Genomic DNA, 17,605 nt, shown 5'->3' with positions numbered 1-17,605 from the left:
TCTTTCAATGGTAGTGAAATGCTTTTCGTAGAAAAATGACTAATAAATGGTAAACCACTCCGGTCATCACGAACCGGTTTGCTTCGGTTGTCACATGTTTTTATGCACTGATCGTTTTATTCTGTTTCGCATTATCGCACACAGTTTGCACTGTAACAGGTAGCACTGTCACTCTAACTCACGATCGTTTGTTTGCGGTTGAAGCCGATTTAACACGGTCCAGTTGGTGCTTTCAGATGGAACTTGAAGTCGATTGTTTCGCGCGGTTCCGCGCTCACAATTTTAAATTCAGCCGGGAATGCTAATCTTTCCACAACGATCACTCGGAGCGTTCCGCCATCGACTGACTTGGGTGGATAATATAAATTATCCATTCAGTATCACATATGTGCGACGACGATATCCATCAATCGTGATCTAAGTGACATGAGAACGATGGGCGAGATCACCTTTGTCCGCATGACCAGGGCGGGGTCTTTGAAAACGAAACAATTCCACACGAGATTTTTAGGTGGATATGATGTAGTAGTTGGTAGTAACACTTTTAAAAAAAATATTAGTTGGTAGTAACACTTTGAATTTATTTAAGTTTTTATGGAAGACCCTTTCCGGGGCATCATTTATGGACACAAATTTCTCAGATGTGTGATATTTAATTAGACAGTAGAACAGAATTGACACGCTTCAACGGGTTTATAAAGATGTAATGAAGACTTGAACAAAGGGTCCACTGGCAGTATGGTTATATATCTTCATCTGAACACAATTTTTCGAACAGCTCATTGTCTATTGCTTGCTTTCAACGTCTTCTTGTGTACAGTACTGTACGAGGTAAGACTGTTAGGGAATATTATTTCTAAATATACGACCGTCTCTGTGAAGTAAATACAAATGAAGACAACTTGTCCCACATTTAAGGGTCTTTGTCGGCATCAATCGGTTCCGGGAGGGCTTCAGTTATTATTGCACATAGTTTAAGGTGCTGCGCTTGGCGGCGTTGGAACCGAGCGAGCGATCCCCGAGATGCAGTTATGCAGTTATGCAATCCGCATTTCGATTTCGATGACTTGAATCGCAGCTGCTAATAGATTCTCCGCCATAAAGTGTATGGATTTCCCACGGTAAAATGTACGATAAACTATTCGAAATATTTTTCAATGAATCAATGTATTGAGGGGTCGACTCAAGTTTGGTTTTTACTTTACCAGCACCGTAGAGAAGCATCCATGAATCTATGCAAAACTCTCTATAAAATGTGGAAAGTTTTCACGTTATGGGAAGAAAATGTTCGCATTTGTTGAAGATTTAGAGCTTTATTTTTATTCAAGCAATTATTTTCATAACCAATTTCTAATAATTCGTTCATAAGTTAAGAATTACAAGACATTTAAGAAAATAGTTGATTTTCAGAGTGATGTACATGAGAATGGCAAAAAGATAGAAATCAACTTGTGCGACCACTTCGTTATTGATCGATACTTGCTGCAATTGCACAGAAAATCAATAGATGTTAATGCCTGGGAGTAACAAATCATACTTCGATGCGCAACTCCTGGTAATCAAATGTAGACCAAAAGTAGGAAAGTGAGGGAATGGTAGTCCGACACTTGTTTTTGCTAGAGGCCATAGTAGTATATACTACAGCGCACTGCACAGCGGCAAGAGGAGAGTTTTTTGATTGTAGGGATAGAGATTCGATTTAAAAGTTTGCTGAAGTTCGCGCGCTTCAAGATTCTAGGTGTCTCTGGGTGCCCGGCTGCCAGGAGACTCATTTGGTGCCTACAAATACGTTTAGGAGTATCGTAACGGCCAATAACAAGAAAATGTCTAACTTAAATTTTATTTGTACAGAAGTTAAACTAGTTAAAAGAAATGCACCATGTAGTCGTGAAAGCCCTCCCCTCCACTACACTGAACCTATCACCACAAATTTGGACGGCGACTTTTGGCTGACAGTCGTTCTGTTCTACTTCCTGAGTAAGAAAGGATGAAATCGTCTTGAAAGAGAAAGGGGGCCAACAGTACGACTCCCTCCGTCCCGGTAAAACCCTGGCAGTCTTCCGGGTGCGTTCAAAGCTCGTCACCAGACCTGCGCCGGTCCAGCTCTAGGCTCGACCCCCACTCGTGTTCATCTCTCGATTGACCTCGAGATAACCAATGGATCGCGGCGACTACTTACAACGAGTTGAGATAAGGGCCTGGAGGCGGAATCATGAACATGGATACAGCCAAAAAATCAAATGTGATTTGAGAGGCACACGGAGCATAGAAGGGCGCGATTGCGTTTACAAAAAGTGATAAGCTGCAGAGATCACCGACTACGCCACCGAGAGCCGCAGCGAGTACCAGTAGCGGCATGGTACAGAGTGTGCCACAAAGAAACCAACGGAGGATGAGGTTCCTGAATCGAGTGTTCACCCCGAAATCAAGTAGCGACACGATCGACGAGATCTATGAGTTCGTGAAGGAGAAGCACGATGTGCACACCAAGGTGAATCAGCCGTAACAGCTGCGTAACAGAAGGCGCTCTTGATGAGAACTGAATCAGCTGAAAAAAGCTATAATGGAAGCCGCAGAACACGCACCGGTAGAAACTGAGGTGACACCGAAGAGTCACCGCAATACTCGCTCGGAGAAAAGAGTGAAGTACACGCCGGGGGAGCAAGAGGACCTGAAAGAACAAAAGAGCGAGCATGAGTGCACCAGCGACTAGAGAATCATCCAGAACGCCGTGGCTGGCGCATCGCGGAAAGCCTGTAGGCGAAGCGGAAGGAACGGGAACAAAAGCAAGGAAGAAAAGAAGAAAAAAACAAGAGAAGATATAGAATCACAAGCCTCCTCGGGAGAGGTACAAGGGCGATACACGGACGATCAAAGCGAACGATAAGACATCCGTTGCCACGATGCATCGATGCATCGCGTAGGAAAGGTTGATGTTGATGTTAAAATGTTAAAAGGATTGAATATCAAGAATCCGTATTGTGATTAAATACGTCAGTCTTGAAGAGACAGGGCCAAATATATAAGTAAACAAATAGGAATTGAGCCCTTCTAAGGCCATAGAAAGTCTACACCGTATAACAGGAGAATAGTGAAAAACTTAAGGACTAAAAGGGACAAATTTTACCGTAGCGATATATGAATCGCGCGGGCAACATGTAGCTTTAAGATAACGTTTGTAAATATTTTTTTAATAAATCAAGTTCCAAAGTTTAAACAGTGAATCCTCACCAATAAGAGAAAATTCCTTAAAGTGAAAAAGCAACAACGGCAGCAGGAGGAGCCAAGCGAGGATCAACGCTCAGAAACTGGTAAGAAACAAGATCGTCAAACGAGCCACGGACTGGCTCAGGTAATCCTTCTCTGTCGTCGTTTCAACGTCCTATGTTTTTTCTCGGCTTGTTGTTTTTCGTTGTAGGACTTATTGACTCTTCAAAAACAAGGTTATTGAATACGTGGTACGCAGTTCTTGAACATACCCTTTTATTTTTACGAGCACGACATTCATTTGCATTCACACATAAATAACCAGTATAATCCATAATAATAAATTAACATTGACATGATTTTGAAAAAAAAAACTTTTTGGCGTAATGTAGCCCCCAGCCAATTTTTAGTTCTTTATATCTCATATTAAATCTTGATTTTTCAAAAGTTCTTTTCACTGACTTTAGAGGTACTTCTGCCTCATGTCAAACATCAAACAGTTTCAAATTTGAAGTTGCGTGGTCGTAGTTCTTGAGTGTAATGTACAAAACGTTCTATTTTTGGCGCAAAGTAACCCCCGATGACGGTCGTGCTCCGTACAGATAACTTAAGCCGAATTTACACCTATCCGATCCGTTTCAGAGCAGGTTCAGTTCCGTGCACGGACGCCAATATTCTTTCATACAAATCAAATGCAAGCATTCACACTTGTCAGGCACGGCACCGTCCCGGACAAGTGTGAATGCTCGCATTTGAAGTGTATGAAAGAATACTGGCGTCCGTGCACGAAACTGAACCGGCACTGAAACGGATCGGATAGTTGTAAATTCGGCTTTAACCTGGACGGACCTCAAGGTTTTGCATAATAGCTTTTAGCCATCCTGGTGCGCGACGTTTGGCATAAATACGTTAGGCATAAGTACGTTAGGCATACATATGTTAGGCATAAGTACATTAGGCATAATGGACGTTAGGCATAATCAACGATTGGCATAATATATGTTAGGCATAATGGACGATTGGCATAATGTACGTTAGGCATAATGGATGATAGGCATAATTCACAAAAGTAAAAAAGTAATCGCAAGGCTTTCGCTATTATAGAGATTTTAACCTTATTCTTGTTTTTTCGTGTTAGAAAAAAGAGACTCCAAAACGAAAAATAGCAAGCGGGATGTTTATTCCTTGCAAGTGTAAAGTTTTTCTCTATTTTTTAAGTGAACATATTTGGTACAAGCACATTTCAAGCCTCTTAGATTATTACCAATACAGTTACATCCGAATATTTAAAAACCTGTTTTAATCTACCTAAGGGTGAAATTGCGCCTTTCTCATCAATCCAAATTACACGGATAAAAATCATTTCCAAAATAGTGAATAAAATGCCCTGAATCCTGGAACAATCACGTTTTACGTTATGAAAACAGGACAATGAACAAAACTTATATGTTTTATAATTATGTTCAATTTCCCCTCAGTAACGCCCGCATAACGCTTATTTAAGTGGAACTATTGTTTTAGTTTTGTGATTTTCAGTCACAGTTTCCGCGTTTCTAATGCGATTTTCAGTACGCGAACTAGTTCACATCATTATGAACGGAGTCTTAGTTCACAAAATCAAAATACTCTGGATATGTTCTCGTGAACAATTTCACGAATTTCAAAAACTTATTTATGAATCCACTCAATTCTCGTGAACTATATATTAGGTACGATCCAATATCCGTTCTCGTGAAATAGTTCACAAAATCATCAAATAATATTCATGAGCTGGTTCATGATTATTAATATATGTCACGATCCAACACCCGTGCTCGTGAAATAGTTCAGGAAATCATGAAATATAATTCATGTATTCGTGAACTGGTTCATGATACCTAGTATAAGTCACAACTCACGTTCATTTTTGTGAAATAGTACACGAAATCATAAAATATTAATCATGTATTTTTGAACTGGTTCATGATGCCTAGTACATGATTTACAATTTATTTTGCGTGCTGATGATATTTAGAAGATATCGCTAATCATTTACAATTTCATGCAACATGATAATGAAATGTTCCCGTGAACTCTTTCACAAACTTTGGAGCATTGTTCGTGAGTCATTTTGATTTCAAGCACTGTTTTATGAAATACCCAGCTGCTAGCGACGACCATAGTAATAGACACGAGCATTAGATATAAAAAAAAACTATTAGGACCTCGAACGTAGTCATTCGTTTGATAGGGTTTATGGTGATGTCTGGATAGAAAACGAAAACTGCGCAGAGAATACCAAATAGTGTGCGTGATATAATTCACTGAACAAGATATCGCGAATCAGTCACATTTTTATGATCCAGTTCATATTGTCACGTTATTCCGAATATAAAAAACAGATAGTAACCAAAAAATAATAGATCACAATTAGGCGAAGAGAATTTTCGAATACCATGATAAAACTGCTGATATCGTGAACATTAGTCATATTACTCTCCGTGTCAAATTTGGAAGTAAGTTAAAATATTACGATAACATGAACAGAAACAACAAAAATCATGACTAAGAATCACTCTACTCATAACTAAAATATCACAATAACGTGAATATAAATTACAAAAATCGCGACTAAGATCCTAAAATGATGAATTTTATTCCCGCTAGTTTGACAGAAAAATGCTATAGTAAACTCAGAAATGAGATTGCACAATAACGTGATGAGAAATCACGAGAATCGCGAATAAGCTCTTGAAATCATGAACAACATTTGACTGTCGGCTGTGTATTCCCAAATCATGAATTAGAATTACACCCAAAACTAAACATGTCCAGGAAACGGGACGAAATCGTGACCTTTTGTTCATGAATTTATGAGCTTTTTTTTCGTGTACGATTCCATGGCTGGTTATGTTCAATATAATGGTGGAAATGTCCATTACATATTCAATACGATTTGTACATACATACAAATCAACGACAACCACGAACTTGAGAAGCTAAGTGTCGAAGCAAAAAGTAAAAGTAAAGTAAAAGTAAAGTAGTTTTCAAACTCAAAATCATTTCAAACCAAACTTTTCACTGGTTTTACAGACCCACTAGGGAAGTTTATTTTGGAGGAACTAGGAAATTTTCTTTGGGGTGTGAATTGATGAAGGAAGGTGGGTTTAGGGAAGCGTGGTGTTCGATGGGGGGAGGGGGTGGTAGCCCCTCACCGCAGGCCCCTTGCTACGTCTTTGTTATAATACAGAAAACCTATATTGGACAAAAAATTAGACCGGCATTAGGTTGACGATATTCAGAGTGATTGCATAACCTTTCTATATGAGAAAGGCAAAAAATAAGGTGAACTTATAAATATGGGACATCACTTTTTCACTTAAACTACCATAACAAACGAACAAAACGCACCAGGACTTCTAAATTTCGAGAAACATCGTTGATTAAGCTTCAAAACAAACGCTAAATATTTGGAGCAGTTTGTTTGAATAGCAAAAATTTATGCTGAAAAATTAGGGTGTACGTATAAATATAAGGCACACTGTATTTTCACATGGAACCAATGTCAAAAACTTCAAGCAGTGGGTGGAGGTCTAAAATTGTCCAAATGATATGAAATTTGGCATCTGAGCTTACTTTGCTGTTTGTTACAATAGGAGGCCTTTGAGATTTCAAAAAAAATCGGTTTTCAGAGTGATTGCATAGCCTTTCTATAGGAGAAAGGCAAAAAGGAAAAATAATGAACAAACATTAAGCTTTGGCACCAATGGAAACTTGCAGTGTTATGTACAGCATCATCATTAGGGTACGGATTTCATGTTATACGAAAAAACTCCCCTTATAGCAGACAGTTTCCGTAGTTCTCTTTTTGATGGCCTCAAGAGTATAATCATTGACCTTAATAATATGAGAGATAATCATTATATAAGCAGCAATATTCGTATATTCGTTGAATGAATAATAAAATGCATCATTCTATCTTTCATGAGTTGTTCTTCAAGGTTATATATTTTCTTCTTGGACAATTACATCATGCATGCATGTAGGATCTAATCTAAGTTAACCCTTTCATTCCCAAATTGTTTCTAGCGTTCATGGGGTTTAAGAAAAAAAGGAAAAACTCGTTTTGAAAACCCGTGCTGGAGGCTGCTCAATACTTACCTTCTGAAGCTCAATACAATTCTCCTAGAAAATTTTCAATAGGTAGAGTTTTTTTGTATACTGTGACGAGTTACCAAAACGAAATATGCTACTAAAAGATAATCGAAGACGGTCCAAATTGATGCGTTTTAGCAGTTTTCAATAGCAATGAGAAATAACGAAGATATATCAAAATTCCATTTATCAACGCGAACTGAAAATATCTTTGGTAGCGCTGCTCTAGCGGAGTTCTATCACGCTAATAGCAATAACTTCAGTTATATGGACTTCTAGCGCTGAAATGAAAGGTAATCGTGCCAGTTACTAGTCTTACTTGTTTTCGTGAGTAAATTCTGCCTAAATCAAAAGTTATAGCTGTTTAAAAACGATGTTGTTTATAAACAACATGGGCATGAAATTAAGGGTAATTTATACCCTAATACGAATGAAACTGATTTTAAACAATAGTGTTTAGCTTATTTTAGTCATGTGAAATTTATCGGTTCTTCGCCAAGACATTAGCGCAAGCTGAGTTTCCGCATGCCAAACATTCGTTATGCATCTTTTATATGAGTGAAGATTTCTTCAAGTGTATACAACAGAATAAAATGTTGATCAAATTTGATCAGCTTTCAGAGTAATTCTACAACATCAAAAGTTTCAAACCTTTGTGCTATTACGACCCGAGACCGTCAACGCCAAAAGTGATTTCTTTACAATTATACTTCAATATCATAATTTATGCCTAACTTCCTTCATGCCAATCGTCCATCATGCCTAACGTATTTATGCCTAACGTATATTATGCCTAACGTTCATTATGCCTAACGTTCATTATGCCTAACGTCTTTATGCCTAACGTCCATTGTGCCAAACGTCCGTAAGCCTAACGTATTTATGCCTAATGGAGTACATCCAAAAAAAGTAAACTTTCATGCAAGAAATTTATTGAATTGGCCGAAGATGAAGCTGTCGAATTGTACAAAAAGTTTTTTGTGTGGCAATCAATCTGTTGATGTGTCAAAATAAGCCATTTTTTAAAATCTGGAACCATCTGCCGACAAATCTACATTGACGAATACCTTCAGAAGTGACTTCTTGAGGTCTCATGAAGGTCTGACACTAGTCCTGTATCACTTTTTCTTTCCTAAACAGTGGAAAAAGTTCAACATTCCTGAACTACATTCTGTCAGAAAATGTAGGCTAAAACATCGTAAAATAGTTAAAGCTAAAACTTCATAAAATTACGCTCCTGGTCTTTACTTCAAAATCATCCAGTTCAGTACCCTGAACCGCTCATATGATAGTCGGTCTTTGCCAGTATTGCTCTTATTCCATCCATTCTTCTTCTGGGCCGCCGATGCATCAAGAGCCCTTGTCGTTGGATTTTTAATATTTATTACGCATAATAAACATGTCGTTTGCCATTTGGCATTCAACCCAATTATGGAAACGTGTCTGATAGGGAGAGTGGATATGCCAACTTGTCATTAACATTACGGAGTGAATTTCTTCACGTTCATTTGGAAAATCTTTTATATTTTTTGTACGCCTGCTTTGTACTGCAAACTTTGGAATTATTGGAATTGGGTTATTGAGGTGTTAATAAGAAGTAATACTTCCGATGGCCGGCTGTTCGGAGTTCAAATTGTTTGTTTCGAATTCTCGGAAATTGATCGCGAGCGACTTCGTACATATTGCTAAGATCATATTGTCAATAGAGCTGTACCCTTTATACTATTATGTAACGCCCTGCGGAAGAATCAATAAAATGCCTATTCGAACAGCATTCATATTTCTACTGGAGGTCGCACACCTGAAAACTTTGTTTCAAAAATGAAAAGGCAACGCGCGTAAGTACTTAGCTAAATCACAATATCTACCAAGATATATCCTGGTTCATCTTCCTACCTAGTAACACCAATCCTACCCTGTGACACTTGTAGATGATGCAGAGAATTCCTCGGTCATAATAGTCACAAGTGTTGAACTAACATTCCTTCACATCCCAGAATTAACCTGTATGGGCGTGGTCAGCTAAGTAATTGACTATATTATAATCTTAGTCTCTTTAGGTTTCACGTTAAGTATGATGTACTACTCCCAAGTATCATACCGTTGGTTCAATATGCAATTTCAACAGGCTTTTATTAATCACGGGAAACTCCCGGACGGTCAACTGAGCTACTAAGTTCCAGCATGTTTCATATATTCTTACCAACATCCCGTACTTCAACTGGGCAGTTGTACATCGAGAGGACCGTGCACCTGACCGGATAGAAGAAAATTCCCGCGACTGCTACTAGTTCCGTATCAAGGTAAACCGGACCTGATGGAACGACAATCCAGATACCGGGCCCGTTAGTCTGGAATATGATGTTCCCAATTTCGGCATCCCAGCAGTAGCGCAGACAATGCTATTCCATAAGTGCGTTTCTTGCAGGGCCCCACGGATTCGCTGGGAATGGCAACCAGCAGCTGTAGGTCCCCTAAGTCCCCTCAGGGACCGTTCATATTCCACTACAGGGTGAGAGTGATTCGGTCCTTCCCTAGCGATGGAGCCGTGTCACTGTCACTGCGGATGCGGATGCGGCTAGGGTTTCGTGCCCTAGAGATGCGGTTAGCCTCCCTTTCGTCAATGGTTCCTGCCGAAACTAGTGAGGAGATTCGTGATAGAGCTTCCTGCATTTGTACGGTATGTTCCCATCGCATTTGAAGTTGGCGTTGCGTTAGTCGAGGTTTCGTCCCGATCCTGCACCGGCAGCCGCTGTGGGAGCATCGGTGTTACCCGGAACATCCCCGGCTAGGGCAGATAGGGAAGGCTGTTCGGTGTCTGCTTGGTGCTATTGAAGGTGCCGGCGTTCGTATTTGTTGATGGTGTTGGGTTCGCCAAGGTTTCGTCAGTGTGCTGCGAGCAGACTGCGATAGGACTTAGTTTTTTGGGTGATCGTATCGGCGGGGCTGTACCGAGGTAGTTGTTGGCGAGATGTTTTTTGGATACGGTGACAATTTGGCTGATAAAACGGATAGGCATTCGTCTGTTCTCTGTATCGTACTGGAGGGCGGTACCCAAACCAGCACCGGCAGCCACAGAAGGAGCATCTGTTTTTCTGAACATCCCCAATCAGCGCCGACACGGGACCAGGGGCCTGTACGGTTTCTCTTTGGAGCTATTGAAGGTGCTTGGGGTTGACTGCCGTGTTGATTGTTTCACTCGATGTGTGTGTGTGCATTGCGTTGTTTTGTCTGATCCAATCTCTTTGTTGAACATGCTGAGATAGCTTGTGGAGTTAGACCTGGACAGTGAAAGCTAGCTTTGATGAGGGTAGAGAGAAAGCAGATGTTCGTATATCTGGATGGAGCTGAAAGATCTTCTTAGGCGGTCGACGTTAGTTCATCATTCTGTTGGACCTGCGAAGTTCCATTCGATAAGAGAATCCCGTTGGAATCTGCGTAAGGGGTTTTATTTTTTTGTTTTATTCCGGTTAGGCCAATTTCTCCCGGAAGGGTAGCGTCAATTTCGCACCTTGATGCTTTAGATACCTGATCTCCCTGTCCTTCTCATGCTCTGTCTGTTGCTGTTTGATCTATTTCAGTTGTCTGATTTCCCCACGGTAGAGCTGAATGGTTTTGCCCCTGTTGTAGGGTTTAAGTTCTCCGAGAACTGCATTGGAAAAAGTGATGCCGGAGGTTTTCTTGGCTACCAGTGCTCTGGCTTCGGGTAACTTGAAGTTTCTGTTGGTTTTGATATTGATGACTTCTTCCCCTTAAAAAGGATTATATGTGTTCGTGGGTTTATTTAAAGCAGGAGATATTTCGAGCTAGTACACTGGTAACGATCTGATCCGACCAATCCACAACAAACTTCCATGGAGCGGTGCTAATATAGCAATAATATGCTCACTCGCCGGTCGAACAGTGCAGACCAAGGCACAGATAATGATTGCTTTCAGAAAATCCCAAATTTCGTTATTTATAGCAGTCGACCAATTTATGGAACTGGTTATAAACTTTCTGGGGCAGATAAACTCGTTTCGTTTATAACAACGGCAGATATTCGGATTTAAATACTATTCCAGCAGAAAATTTCGATTTAAGTCTTTTTAGGTATAAAACTTCCACGGGATCTCATAATCTTGCAAGGGATTATTTGGAATTTTTAGTATGAATTTCTAGGCCTTTAACCAATGCCTAACAGTGCATTAATATAGTTAAAATGCGGAGGCGTTATCTCTCTGATGATGTGATAGGAGATAGGAACAATGTTTAACTGTCGACACTAGAAACGGAAAATATATGCACGTACGATGTTTGTGGAGATAAAGCAACTGATTCACGCGAACGGCAATTCCAGTTACTCATAATTATCTGTATTGACTCTTTTCACCGCAACCTACAGATGCCTACATTGTTTCTGTTTGTTGGATATCAAAACTCGAAACCTACTCTTTGATTTTTGAAAACCCTGTTCTCTGTGGACTGCTGTAAGATTCCTGAGGTTGGACTTCTTGGACATTTTGGTCATCCGATCATAATGTCTGTAACACGAACACGAAGAGGCAGTTCATCTTAATCCATTTGTCCATCCGTCCAATATGCGAACACATCACTGTGAGAGTATCGTTCGCTTCGCTCAAAGAAGAATTTGGTTTCTTTTAAATTTTTGAGCTAAGCAAGGTATTGAGACCACTTTAAGCCAGAAGTGCAAATGAACATAAGCACAAAGACAGAATTATTGATTCGTGCTAAGATTTTCAAAAAAAATCTTAGAAATTGGGTAGCAGTTTCGGTCGTGATCAAATAATGTGTTTTAAAAACTAACTCAACCGGATTTATGCATCAACATAATTTGTGTCAGCAGAAGTTCATCTGCATTGTTATTGACTGGCTTAGAGTTTGGAGAAACGGATAGTGTCAACATTTCATCTGTTTTTTGAAAGACGACACTCGTTTCCATTAATTAACGGATTCACACACATACTAAGAGATTCCAGTGAAAATTTTCTCGCGTCTATAAAACTAATTCAGAGTTATATTTCATATGAAAAGCGTCACTCACCGTAACCTTCATCGCCGACAAGTTTGGCCATCGTCTACAGGTCCAGCCCGTTCCAGCTCCTGCAAATGCACAAATCACAAAAAAAACACCTTTATAGTTTCAACTCTGCTACCGTATCACTAAGACGCTAATTCATTACTGCTGGGGGGAGAGGCAAAACGGCACTTAATTTGCGTCGAATCCGACCGGCAACCAATTCACGAAACCCATGCTAATGCATTAACACAGCCATTATCGCGAAACAAGTACCTACCGGTTGTGTGGGAGGGACGGTGGGGGGCGGGCGTGGTTAGTTATGCGTTGTAAATGTGGAACTAATAGAGCAATAGTTGAGCAATCGCGTTACTGTACCTAGTCTGTCCCGGTGCTGTCTGTTTCACTCGCGTCGAGTGATAAGATGATACTGGTTGTCGAAAGAGGGAAAACGCTTGTTCTGATCAACTTTTCTGTTATCACAGAACCATGCTGCGGGGGAGGAGGACAAGGCGTGGAAGAGCAAACAACCTTGGCTCAGCAGCGGCTAAGTATGGGGAGTTCTGTCTCACGTCTTGCCTTCTGTGTGGTGTCACAGATTCGAGCGTTTCCGGGCCGTTGGTTCAGGGTGAAGGTGGGAAAGCACGACAAGCATTCGAAGATTGTGATAATTTTTGGTCTTTGTTTCAACTCTCGCGTAGTAGGATAATAGTACCATAGAGCTGACAAGTTTTTGAACGATTAAAAACGTTCTGAATCAATCGCAGTTTTGAAAATAATTCAAAAAATTGTGTCAAAACTGTGTAAAACCATTACGGAGAAAATTGTTTAAAATAACATTAGCGCATTAGGAAAACAAAACCTACAACTAAATTAGTTATGGAATTTGCGTTTCGACTTCGTCTCATCAGAATCCATCATTAACTTAGCGAAAAAACGAATACAATATTTGTAATTCTGAGCAAACCTCTTGTCCTGCGTTATGTCACGCAAGAAAAGAAGATCAGAATTCCTTTTCTTGCGGGACATCACGGTTTGCTCAGAAACACAAAAAGTGTTTTCGGATTTTGGAACTAGCCCTAATCCAGCGCTAGCTTAGTCCTGTCACGAACTTAGCGTCGGATTCTGATGAGTCGAAGTCGAAATGCATAACTAACTGAATAAATCGCTTTGCTACGGCATACGCTAAGGTGAATTTTTTGACTAAATATTATTTCATTTGCATTTTTTTAGTCAGAAATTTGAATTTCGACTTCGTCTCAACAGTATCTGGTAGCACCGACTCAGCCACCAAATGGACACTTTATCCCGCAATAACAGACAATTGTTGAGGAGAGCATAGCGAAATCGTTACGGGATATCTGGTTGCCAAGTTGGTTCTGCCAGATACTGATGAGTCAATGTCGGAACATATACCCATTAGAGTGGCTCGCGGTTGTATGGGAAAACTTCAAAATTATTTAAACTAGCGGGCACAGCACTTTTTGAGTTCCTTTTGTGGTCACAAATGCCTGTGCAAAATTTGGTAGCGGTTGGTTGCTTCCCGGGTTTGCGCATTGCGTTCAAAGTTTGCATGGGATTTTATATGGGGAAATCAATTATTTTGCATTTTAATTAATAAAGATCCCTATTTCACTGATAATCAAAAAACCAGCTACATAAAACTATAGTTCAAACCTTGGTTAACAACTTTGCCGAAGACCTTAACTAGCTACGAGTTTTCAAAAAATAGTTATAACGATTTTAAAACTTATGGTAAAATCCAAATGCAGAAATTGATTAGTTTTTCCAACACTGCCGGTGCACCACCGACATCGACATTAAAAACATAGATAAATGAGACTATATTCATCGCAGAGACTTGGTATCTTTAAATGAAATGTTCAGAATGAATTGCTGAATAAAAAAGACGTAGTCAGAAAATGAAAAGAAGCGGGGGTGGGGGGGGGGCTTGTGTACTCCCCAGTCCCTTTTTAGATTGTTTTGTATAAGACAAAGAATCATTACGTCTTTGTAAAAGTCAACGACTGAACTTTCTTAATATTTTGATAGACCCAAATATGAATCATACTACAATCTTTGTTGTGGGAAAAAACATTTACAATATTTAGGATTCACACCTACAAATTTATGTTATTTTTGCTTGATGCAAAAACTAACTCAGGTCTGGAAATCGCGTTGGGTTCTAACCTGAAGTATATTGCTGGTCCACCAAGATCACCTCTGTTTTGCGTGAACCTAACTCAATTTCATCAAAAAACGCTTGTTTGAAGTAACTATCCTGGTTTCGTTCCTAGATTCTCAAACGAAAACTTCCATAAAAACAATTCCGAGACTTCAAGGAATCTAAGGATATGCATTTTTTTTTTTCAAATTTTGACGCTGAACGGCTAAGAAATAGGGTTTTAAAATGTGTAAAACTTATAAACCATTGTACCATTTTAAATGAGATAACAGTAGAGCCCTTAAATAGTAGCACTCAAACACGTAAGATTAATTTTTAATTCGACGGTACAAACCTGCGTTGAAGATGTGCTCCTTATGTTATACTAAACTATCTAAAAAGGGAACTGGGGAGTACACAAGCCTCCCCCCTCCCTCTTCTTTTCATTTTCTGACTACGTCTGTGTTATTCAGCAATTCATTCTGAACATTTCATTCAAAGGTACCAAGTCTCTGCGATGAATATATTCTCATTTGTTCAAGTTTAAAGTATCGGTGTCGTGGTGTACTGACAGTGTTGGAAGAAATAATTAATTTCTGCATTTGGATTGAACCATAAGTTTTAAAATCGTTATAACTATTTTTTTAAAACTCGTAGCTAGTTACCGGTTTCGACAAAGTTGTTAAACATGGTTTGAATTACCGTTTTATAAACCTGGTTTTTCATATTGAGTGAAATAGCGATCTTTATTAACATAAATGCAAAATAATTGATTTCCCCATATAAAATTCCATACAAACTTTAAACGCAATGCGCAAATCCGGGAAGCAACCGACCGCTCCCAAGCTTTTCACAGGCATTTGGGACCACAAAAGGAACTCAAAAAGTGCTGTGCTGAAAAATGTCATTTTCGAGCCACTCTAAATTACCCATGACTTATAAAAGTTGTAGGTTTAGTGATTTTGATAGAGATTGATTGGAGATTACATTTGACATATTCTGTGGCCTTGAATACCTTGAATACCAATAACATACCTTCGTCATTTTTGTTTAGTTTTTGTTTTACCATCGCACAGCAGTGTTTTAATTATTGAAAATTTCAAAGGATTTTAATGAAAAAATCTGAATTCGTTCGTATATAAGTGTTCTAAAAAGTTTCACACACTGGTTAGTTTTTGATTTTATGAAATTTGTACTCATTTATATCTCAAGCTTTTATTTGTTTCAAATGATTAACTTAGCTCAATCGACTAAAAACTTTCATATGGACAATTCATGATAACAAACTACGCCAAGCAATCAGGCACAATTCTTTACAAATCGCAAAATCTCCGATCAACAGACCAACAGCAGACCGAAGAGTTCATTGGTATTACATTGATCAGAACAATGATTTCTGTGTCAAATTTGTCCATTTCAACTCTCGGGTAATGAATGAAGTGATTGTGCCTTCGCAATAAAATAAACACATATGCTAATGAAACATGATACACTTGCCAGTCGAGTCAGAATGAGTCCGTCTCTAACTGATCATTCACTCGTTTCACACGCTGACCACCGGCCAAGACTGGTTGATGAGTCATTTGTTTGATAAATAACTCCCTCGAATTAGGGTATATGTTAGATCGTTGCACTGATCTCATTTTAATTGATTCAAAGCACTTCCTCATAGATTATTTTTTAAACGAGGCATGCTTTGATGCTACATTTCAGCAATTATTTAATTAGTTGGACTTAACTCCAACTTCAATCTAGCCCATCGGGGACAATTAGAAGAGTGTGCTTTTAGTTAGAATCAAACCATCACTGAATTCAAGTTCCAGTCAATTTCTTCCGTCACGATCGTTACTGTCTCTCAGCCAGGCGCCACGCGATGATTCAACATTTGATCGAAACGATTCAGCTAATGGTGGTAGAGTATACATCGAAGTTCTTCTTTGCGGTTGCAGTGACGCTAGGTGCCAGGGGCGGATCCAGAAAAAAATTTCGGAGGGGGTCTGGAATTTCTATTTTGAAATTTTCAGTGTACAATACGTAATATCTAATAACCTCAAGTAAGTTTTGGTGGTTAAATCTGATTTAGAATGATTTTGAGCTTAGAACGAATCTAAAACAGAAATTATTTTAAAATCTCTTAACAAGTTAAAAAATTTCGAAGGGGGTCCGGACCCCTAGGACCCTCCCCCTGGATCCGCCACTGCTAGGTGCTACAGTTTATCATGCATGACTACCACAAGTGTCTGTTTGTTTCTCTGATAAGCACTGGCGTTCTACGGCCATACCACCAACCAGCAGTAGGGAACCACTTGAGGGCATATTCGACATTCAAGAGATGACTTACCCTGACGCGGACGTTTGAGAGAAGAACTGGAGGGGGAACCCCGCTGCTGATCGAACGAACATTAGTTCATAATAGTATAGTAGACAGCACGAACAGATGGCCGTCGGCCGATATCCGGACGTCATCATAATTTGTGTTAGTTCACGTGTAAAAATAAATCAAAGTAGGCATGGGAAAATATGGTAGCAGCGTCGTGTTTCCGCAGATCTATAGTATTTTTGGATCAACACGGATGTGCGTTTTGCGATCTGCTGGTGACGAAGTATGGTGGGGACACAGAGGTGAAAAGACTGTTCGATGCTTTCGCGTCGGGTGCGAGAGCGTGTTTTCTATCTGCCATTGTTTTTTTAAATTTCTTATCTTTCGAATAATCCAAAATGATGTGGAAAAAATTCCAAAATGATGTGAAAAAATGCTACGAGCATCGGTACATCTTAAACCACTCAGATCTAAAACACTTCGATTATATTGCCGTATTCACTGTCTTTCTGCCATTATGTGAAAAAAATTCCCTCACAGGCAAGATTCGAACTTGCAACCCTTAAGACTCCGGCCCAATGCCCAAACCCTCATTGTAATTCACGAAAGAATTCTACTAAACTGAGTGTGTACGTCACGTTCTAGCTTACTTTCCTGCGCCCATATGTTAAAATACGCTATGCACCCTCCCCCTTAACACATTATTGATGATCCTTTAACAGTAACAAAAATCTAAAAAGAAGTACAGCGCAATGCACTCTAC

The 17,605-nt window shown here is 39.5% G+C and overlaps 1 protein-coding gene across 4 annotated transcripts in view; it reads right to left on the bottom strand.

The window, feature by feature from the left end:
• The window catches only part of LOC131692912 (choline transporter-like 2), a 99,232-nt gene that overhangs the window by 40,963 nt on the left and 40,664 nt on the right, over window positions 1-17,605 (bottom strand). For 2 of the 4 annotated variants that reach the window (XM_058980310.1, XM_058980309.1), the window contains exon 2: window positions 12,386-12,444. In XM_058980310.1, the coding sequence (XP_058836293.1) occupies window positions 12,386-12,416 (31 nt within the window). In that variant the 5' untranslated portion in view covers window positions 12,417-12,444. The other 2 variants (XM_058980312.1, XM_058980311.1) reach the window with 2 other exon arrangements.

The sequence above is a fragment of the Topomyia yanbarensis genome, chromosome 3 (assembly GCF_030247195.1).
Source record: "Topomyia yanbarensis strain Yona2022 chromosome 3, ASM3024719v1, whole genome shotgun sequence".
NCBI lineage: Eukaryota > Metazoa > Arthropoda > Insecta > Diptera > Culicidae > Topomyia > Topomyia yanbarensis.
The sequence above is the reverse complement of the archived record's forward strand: the minus strand, read 5'-3'. Positions and strand labels throughout refer to the sequence as shown.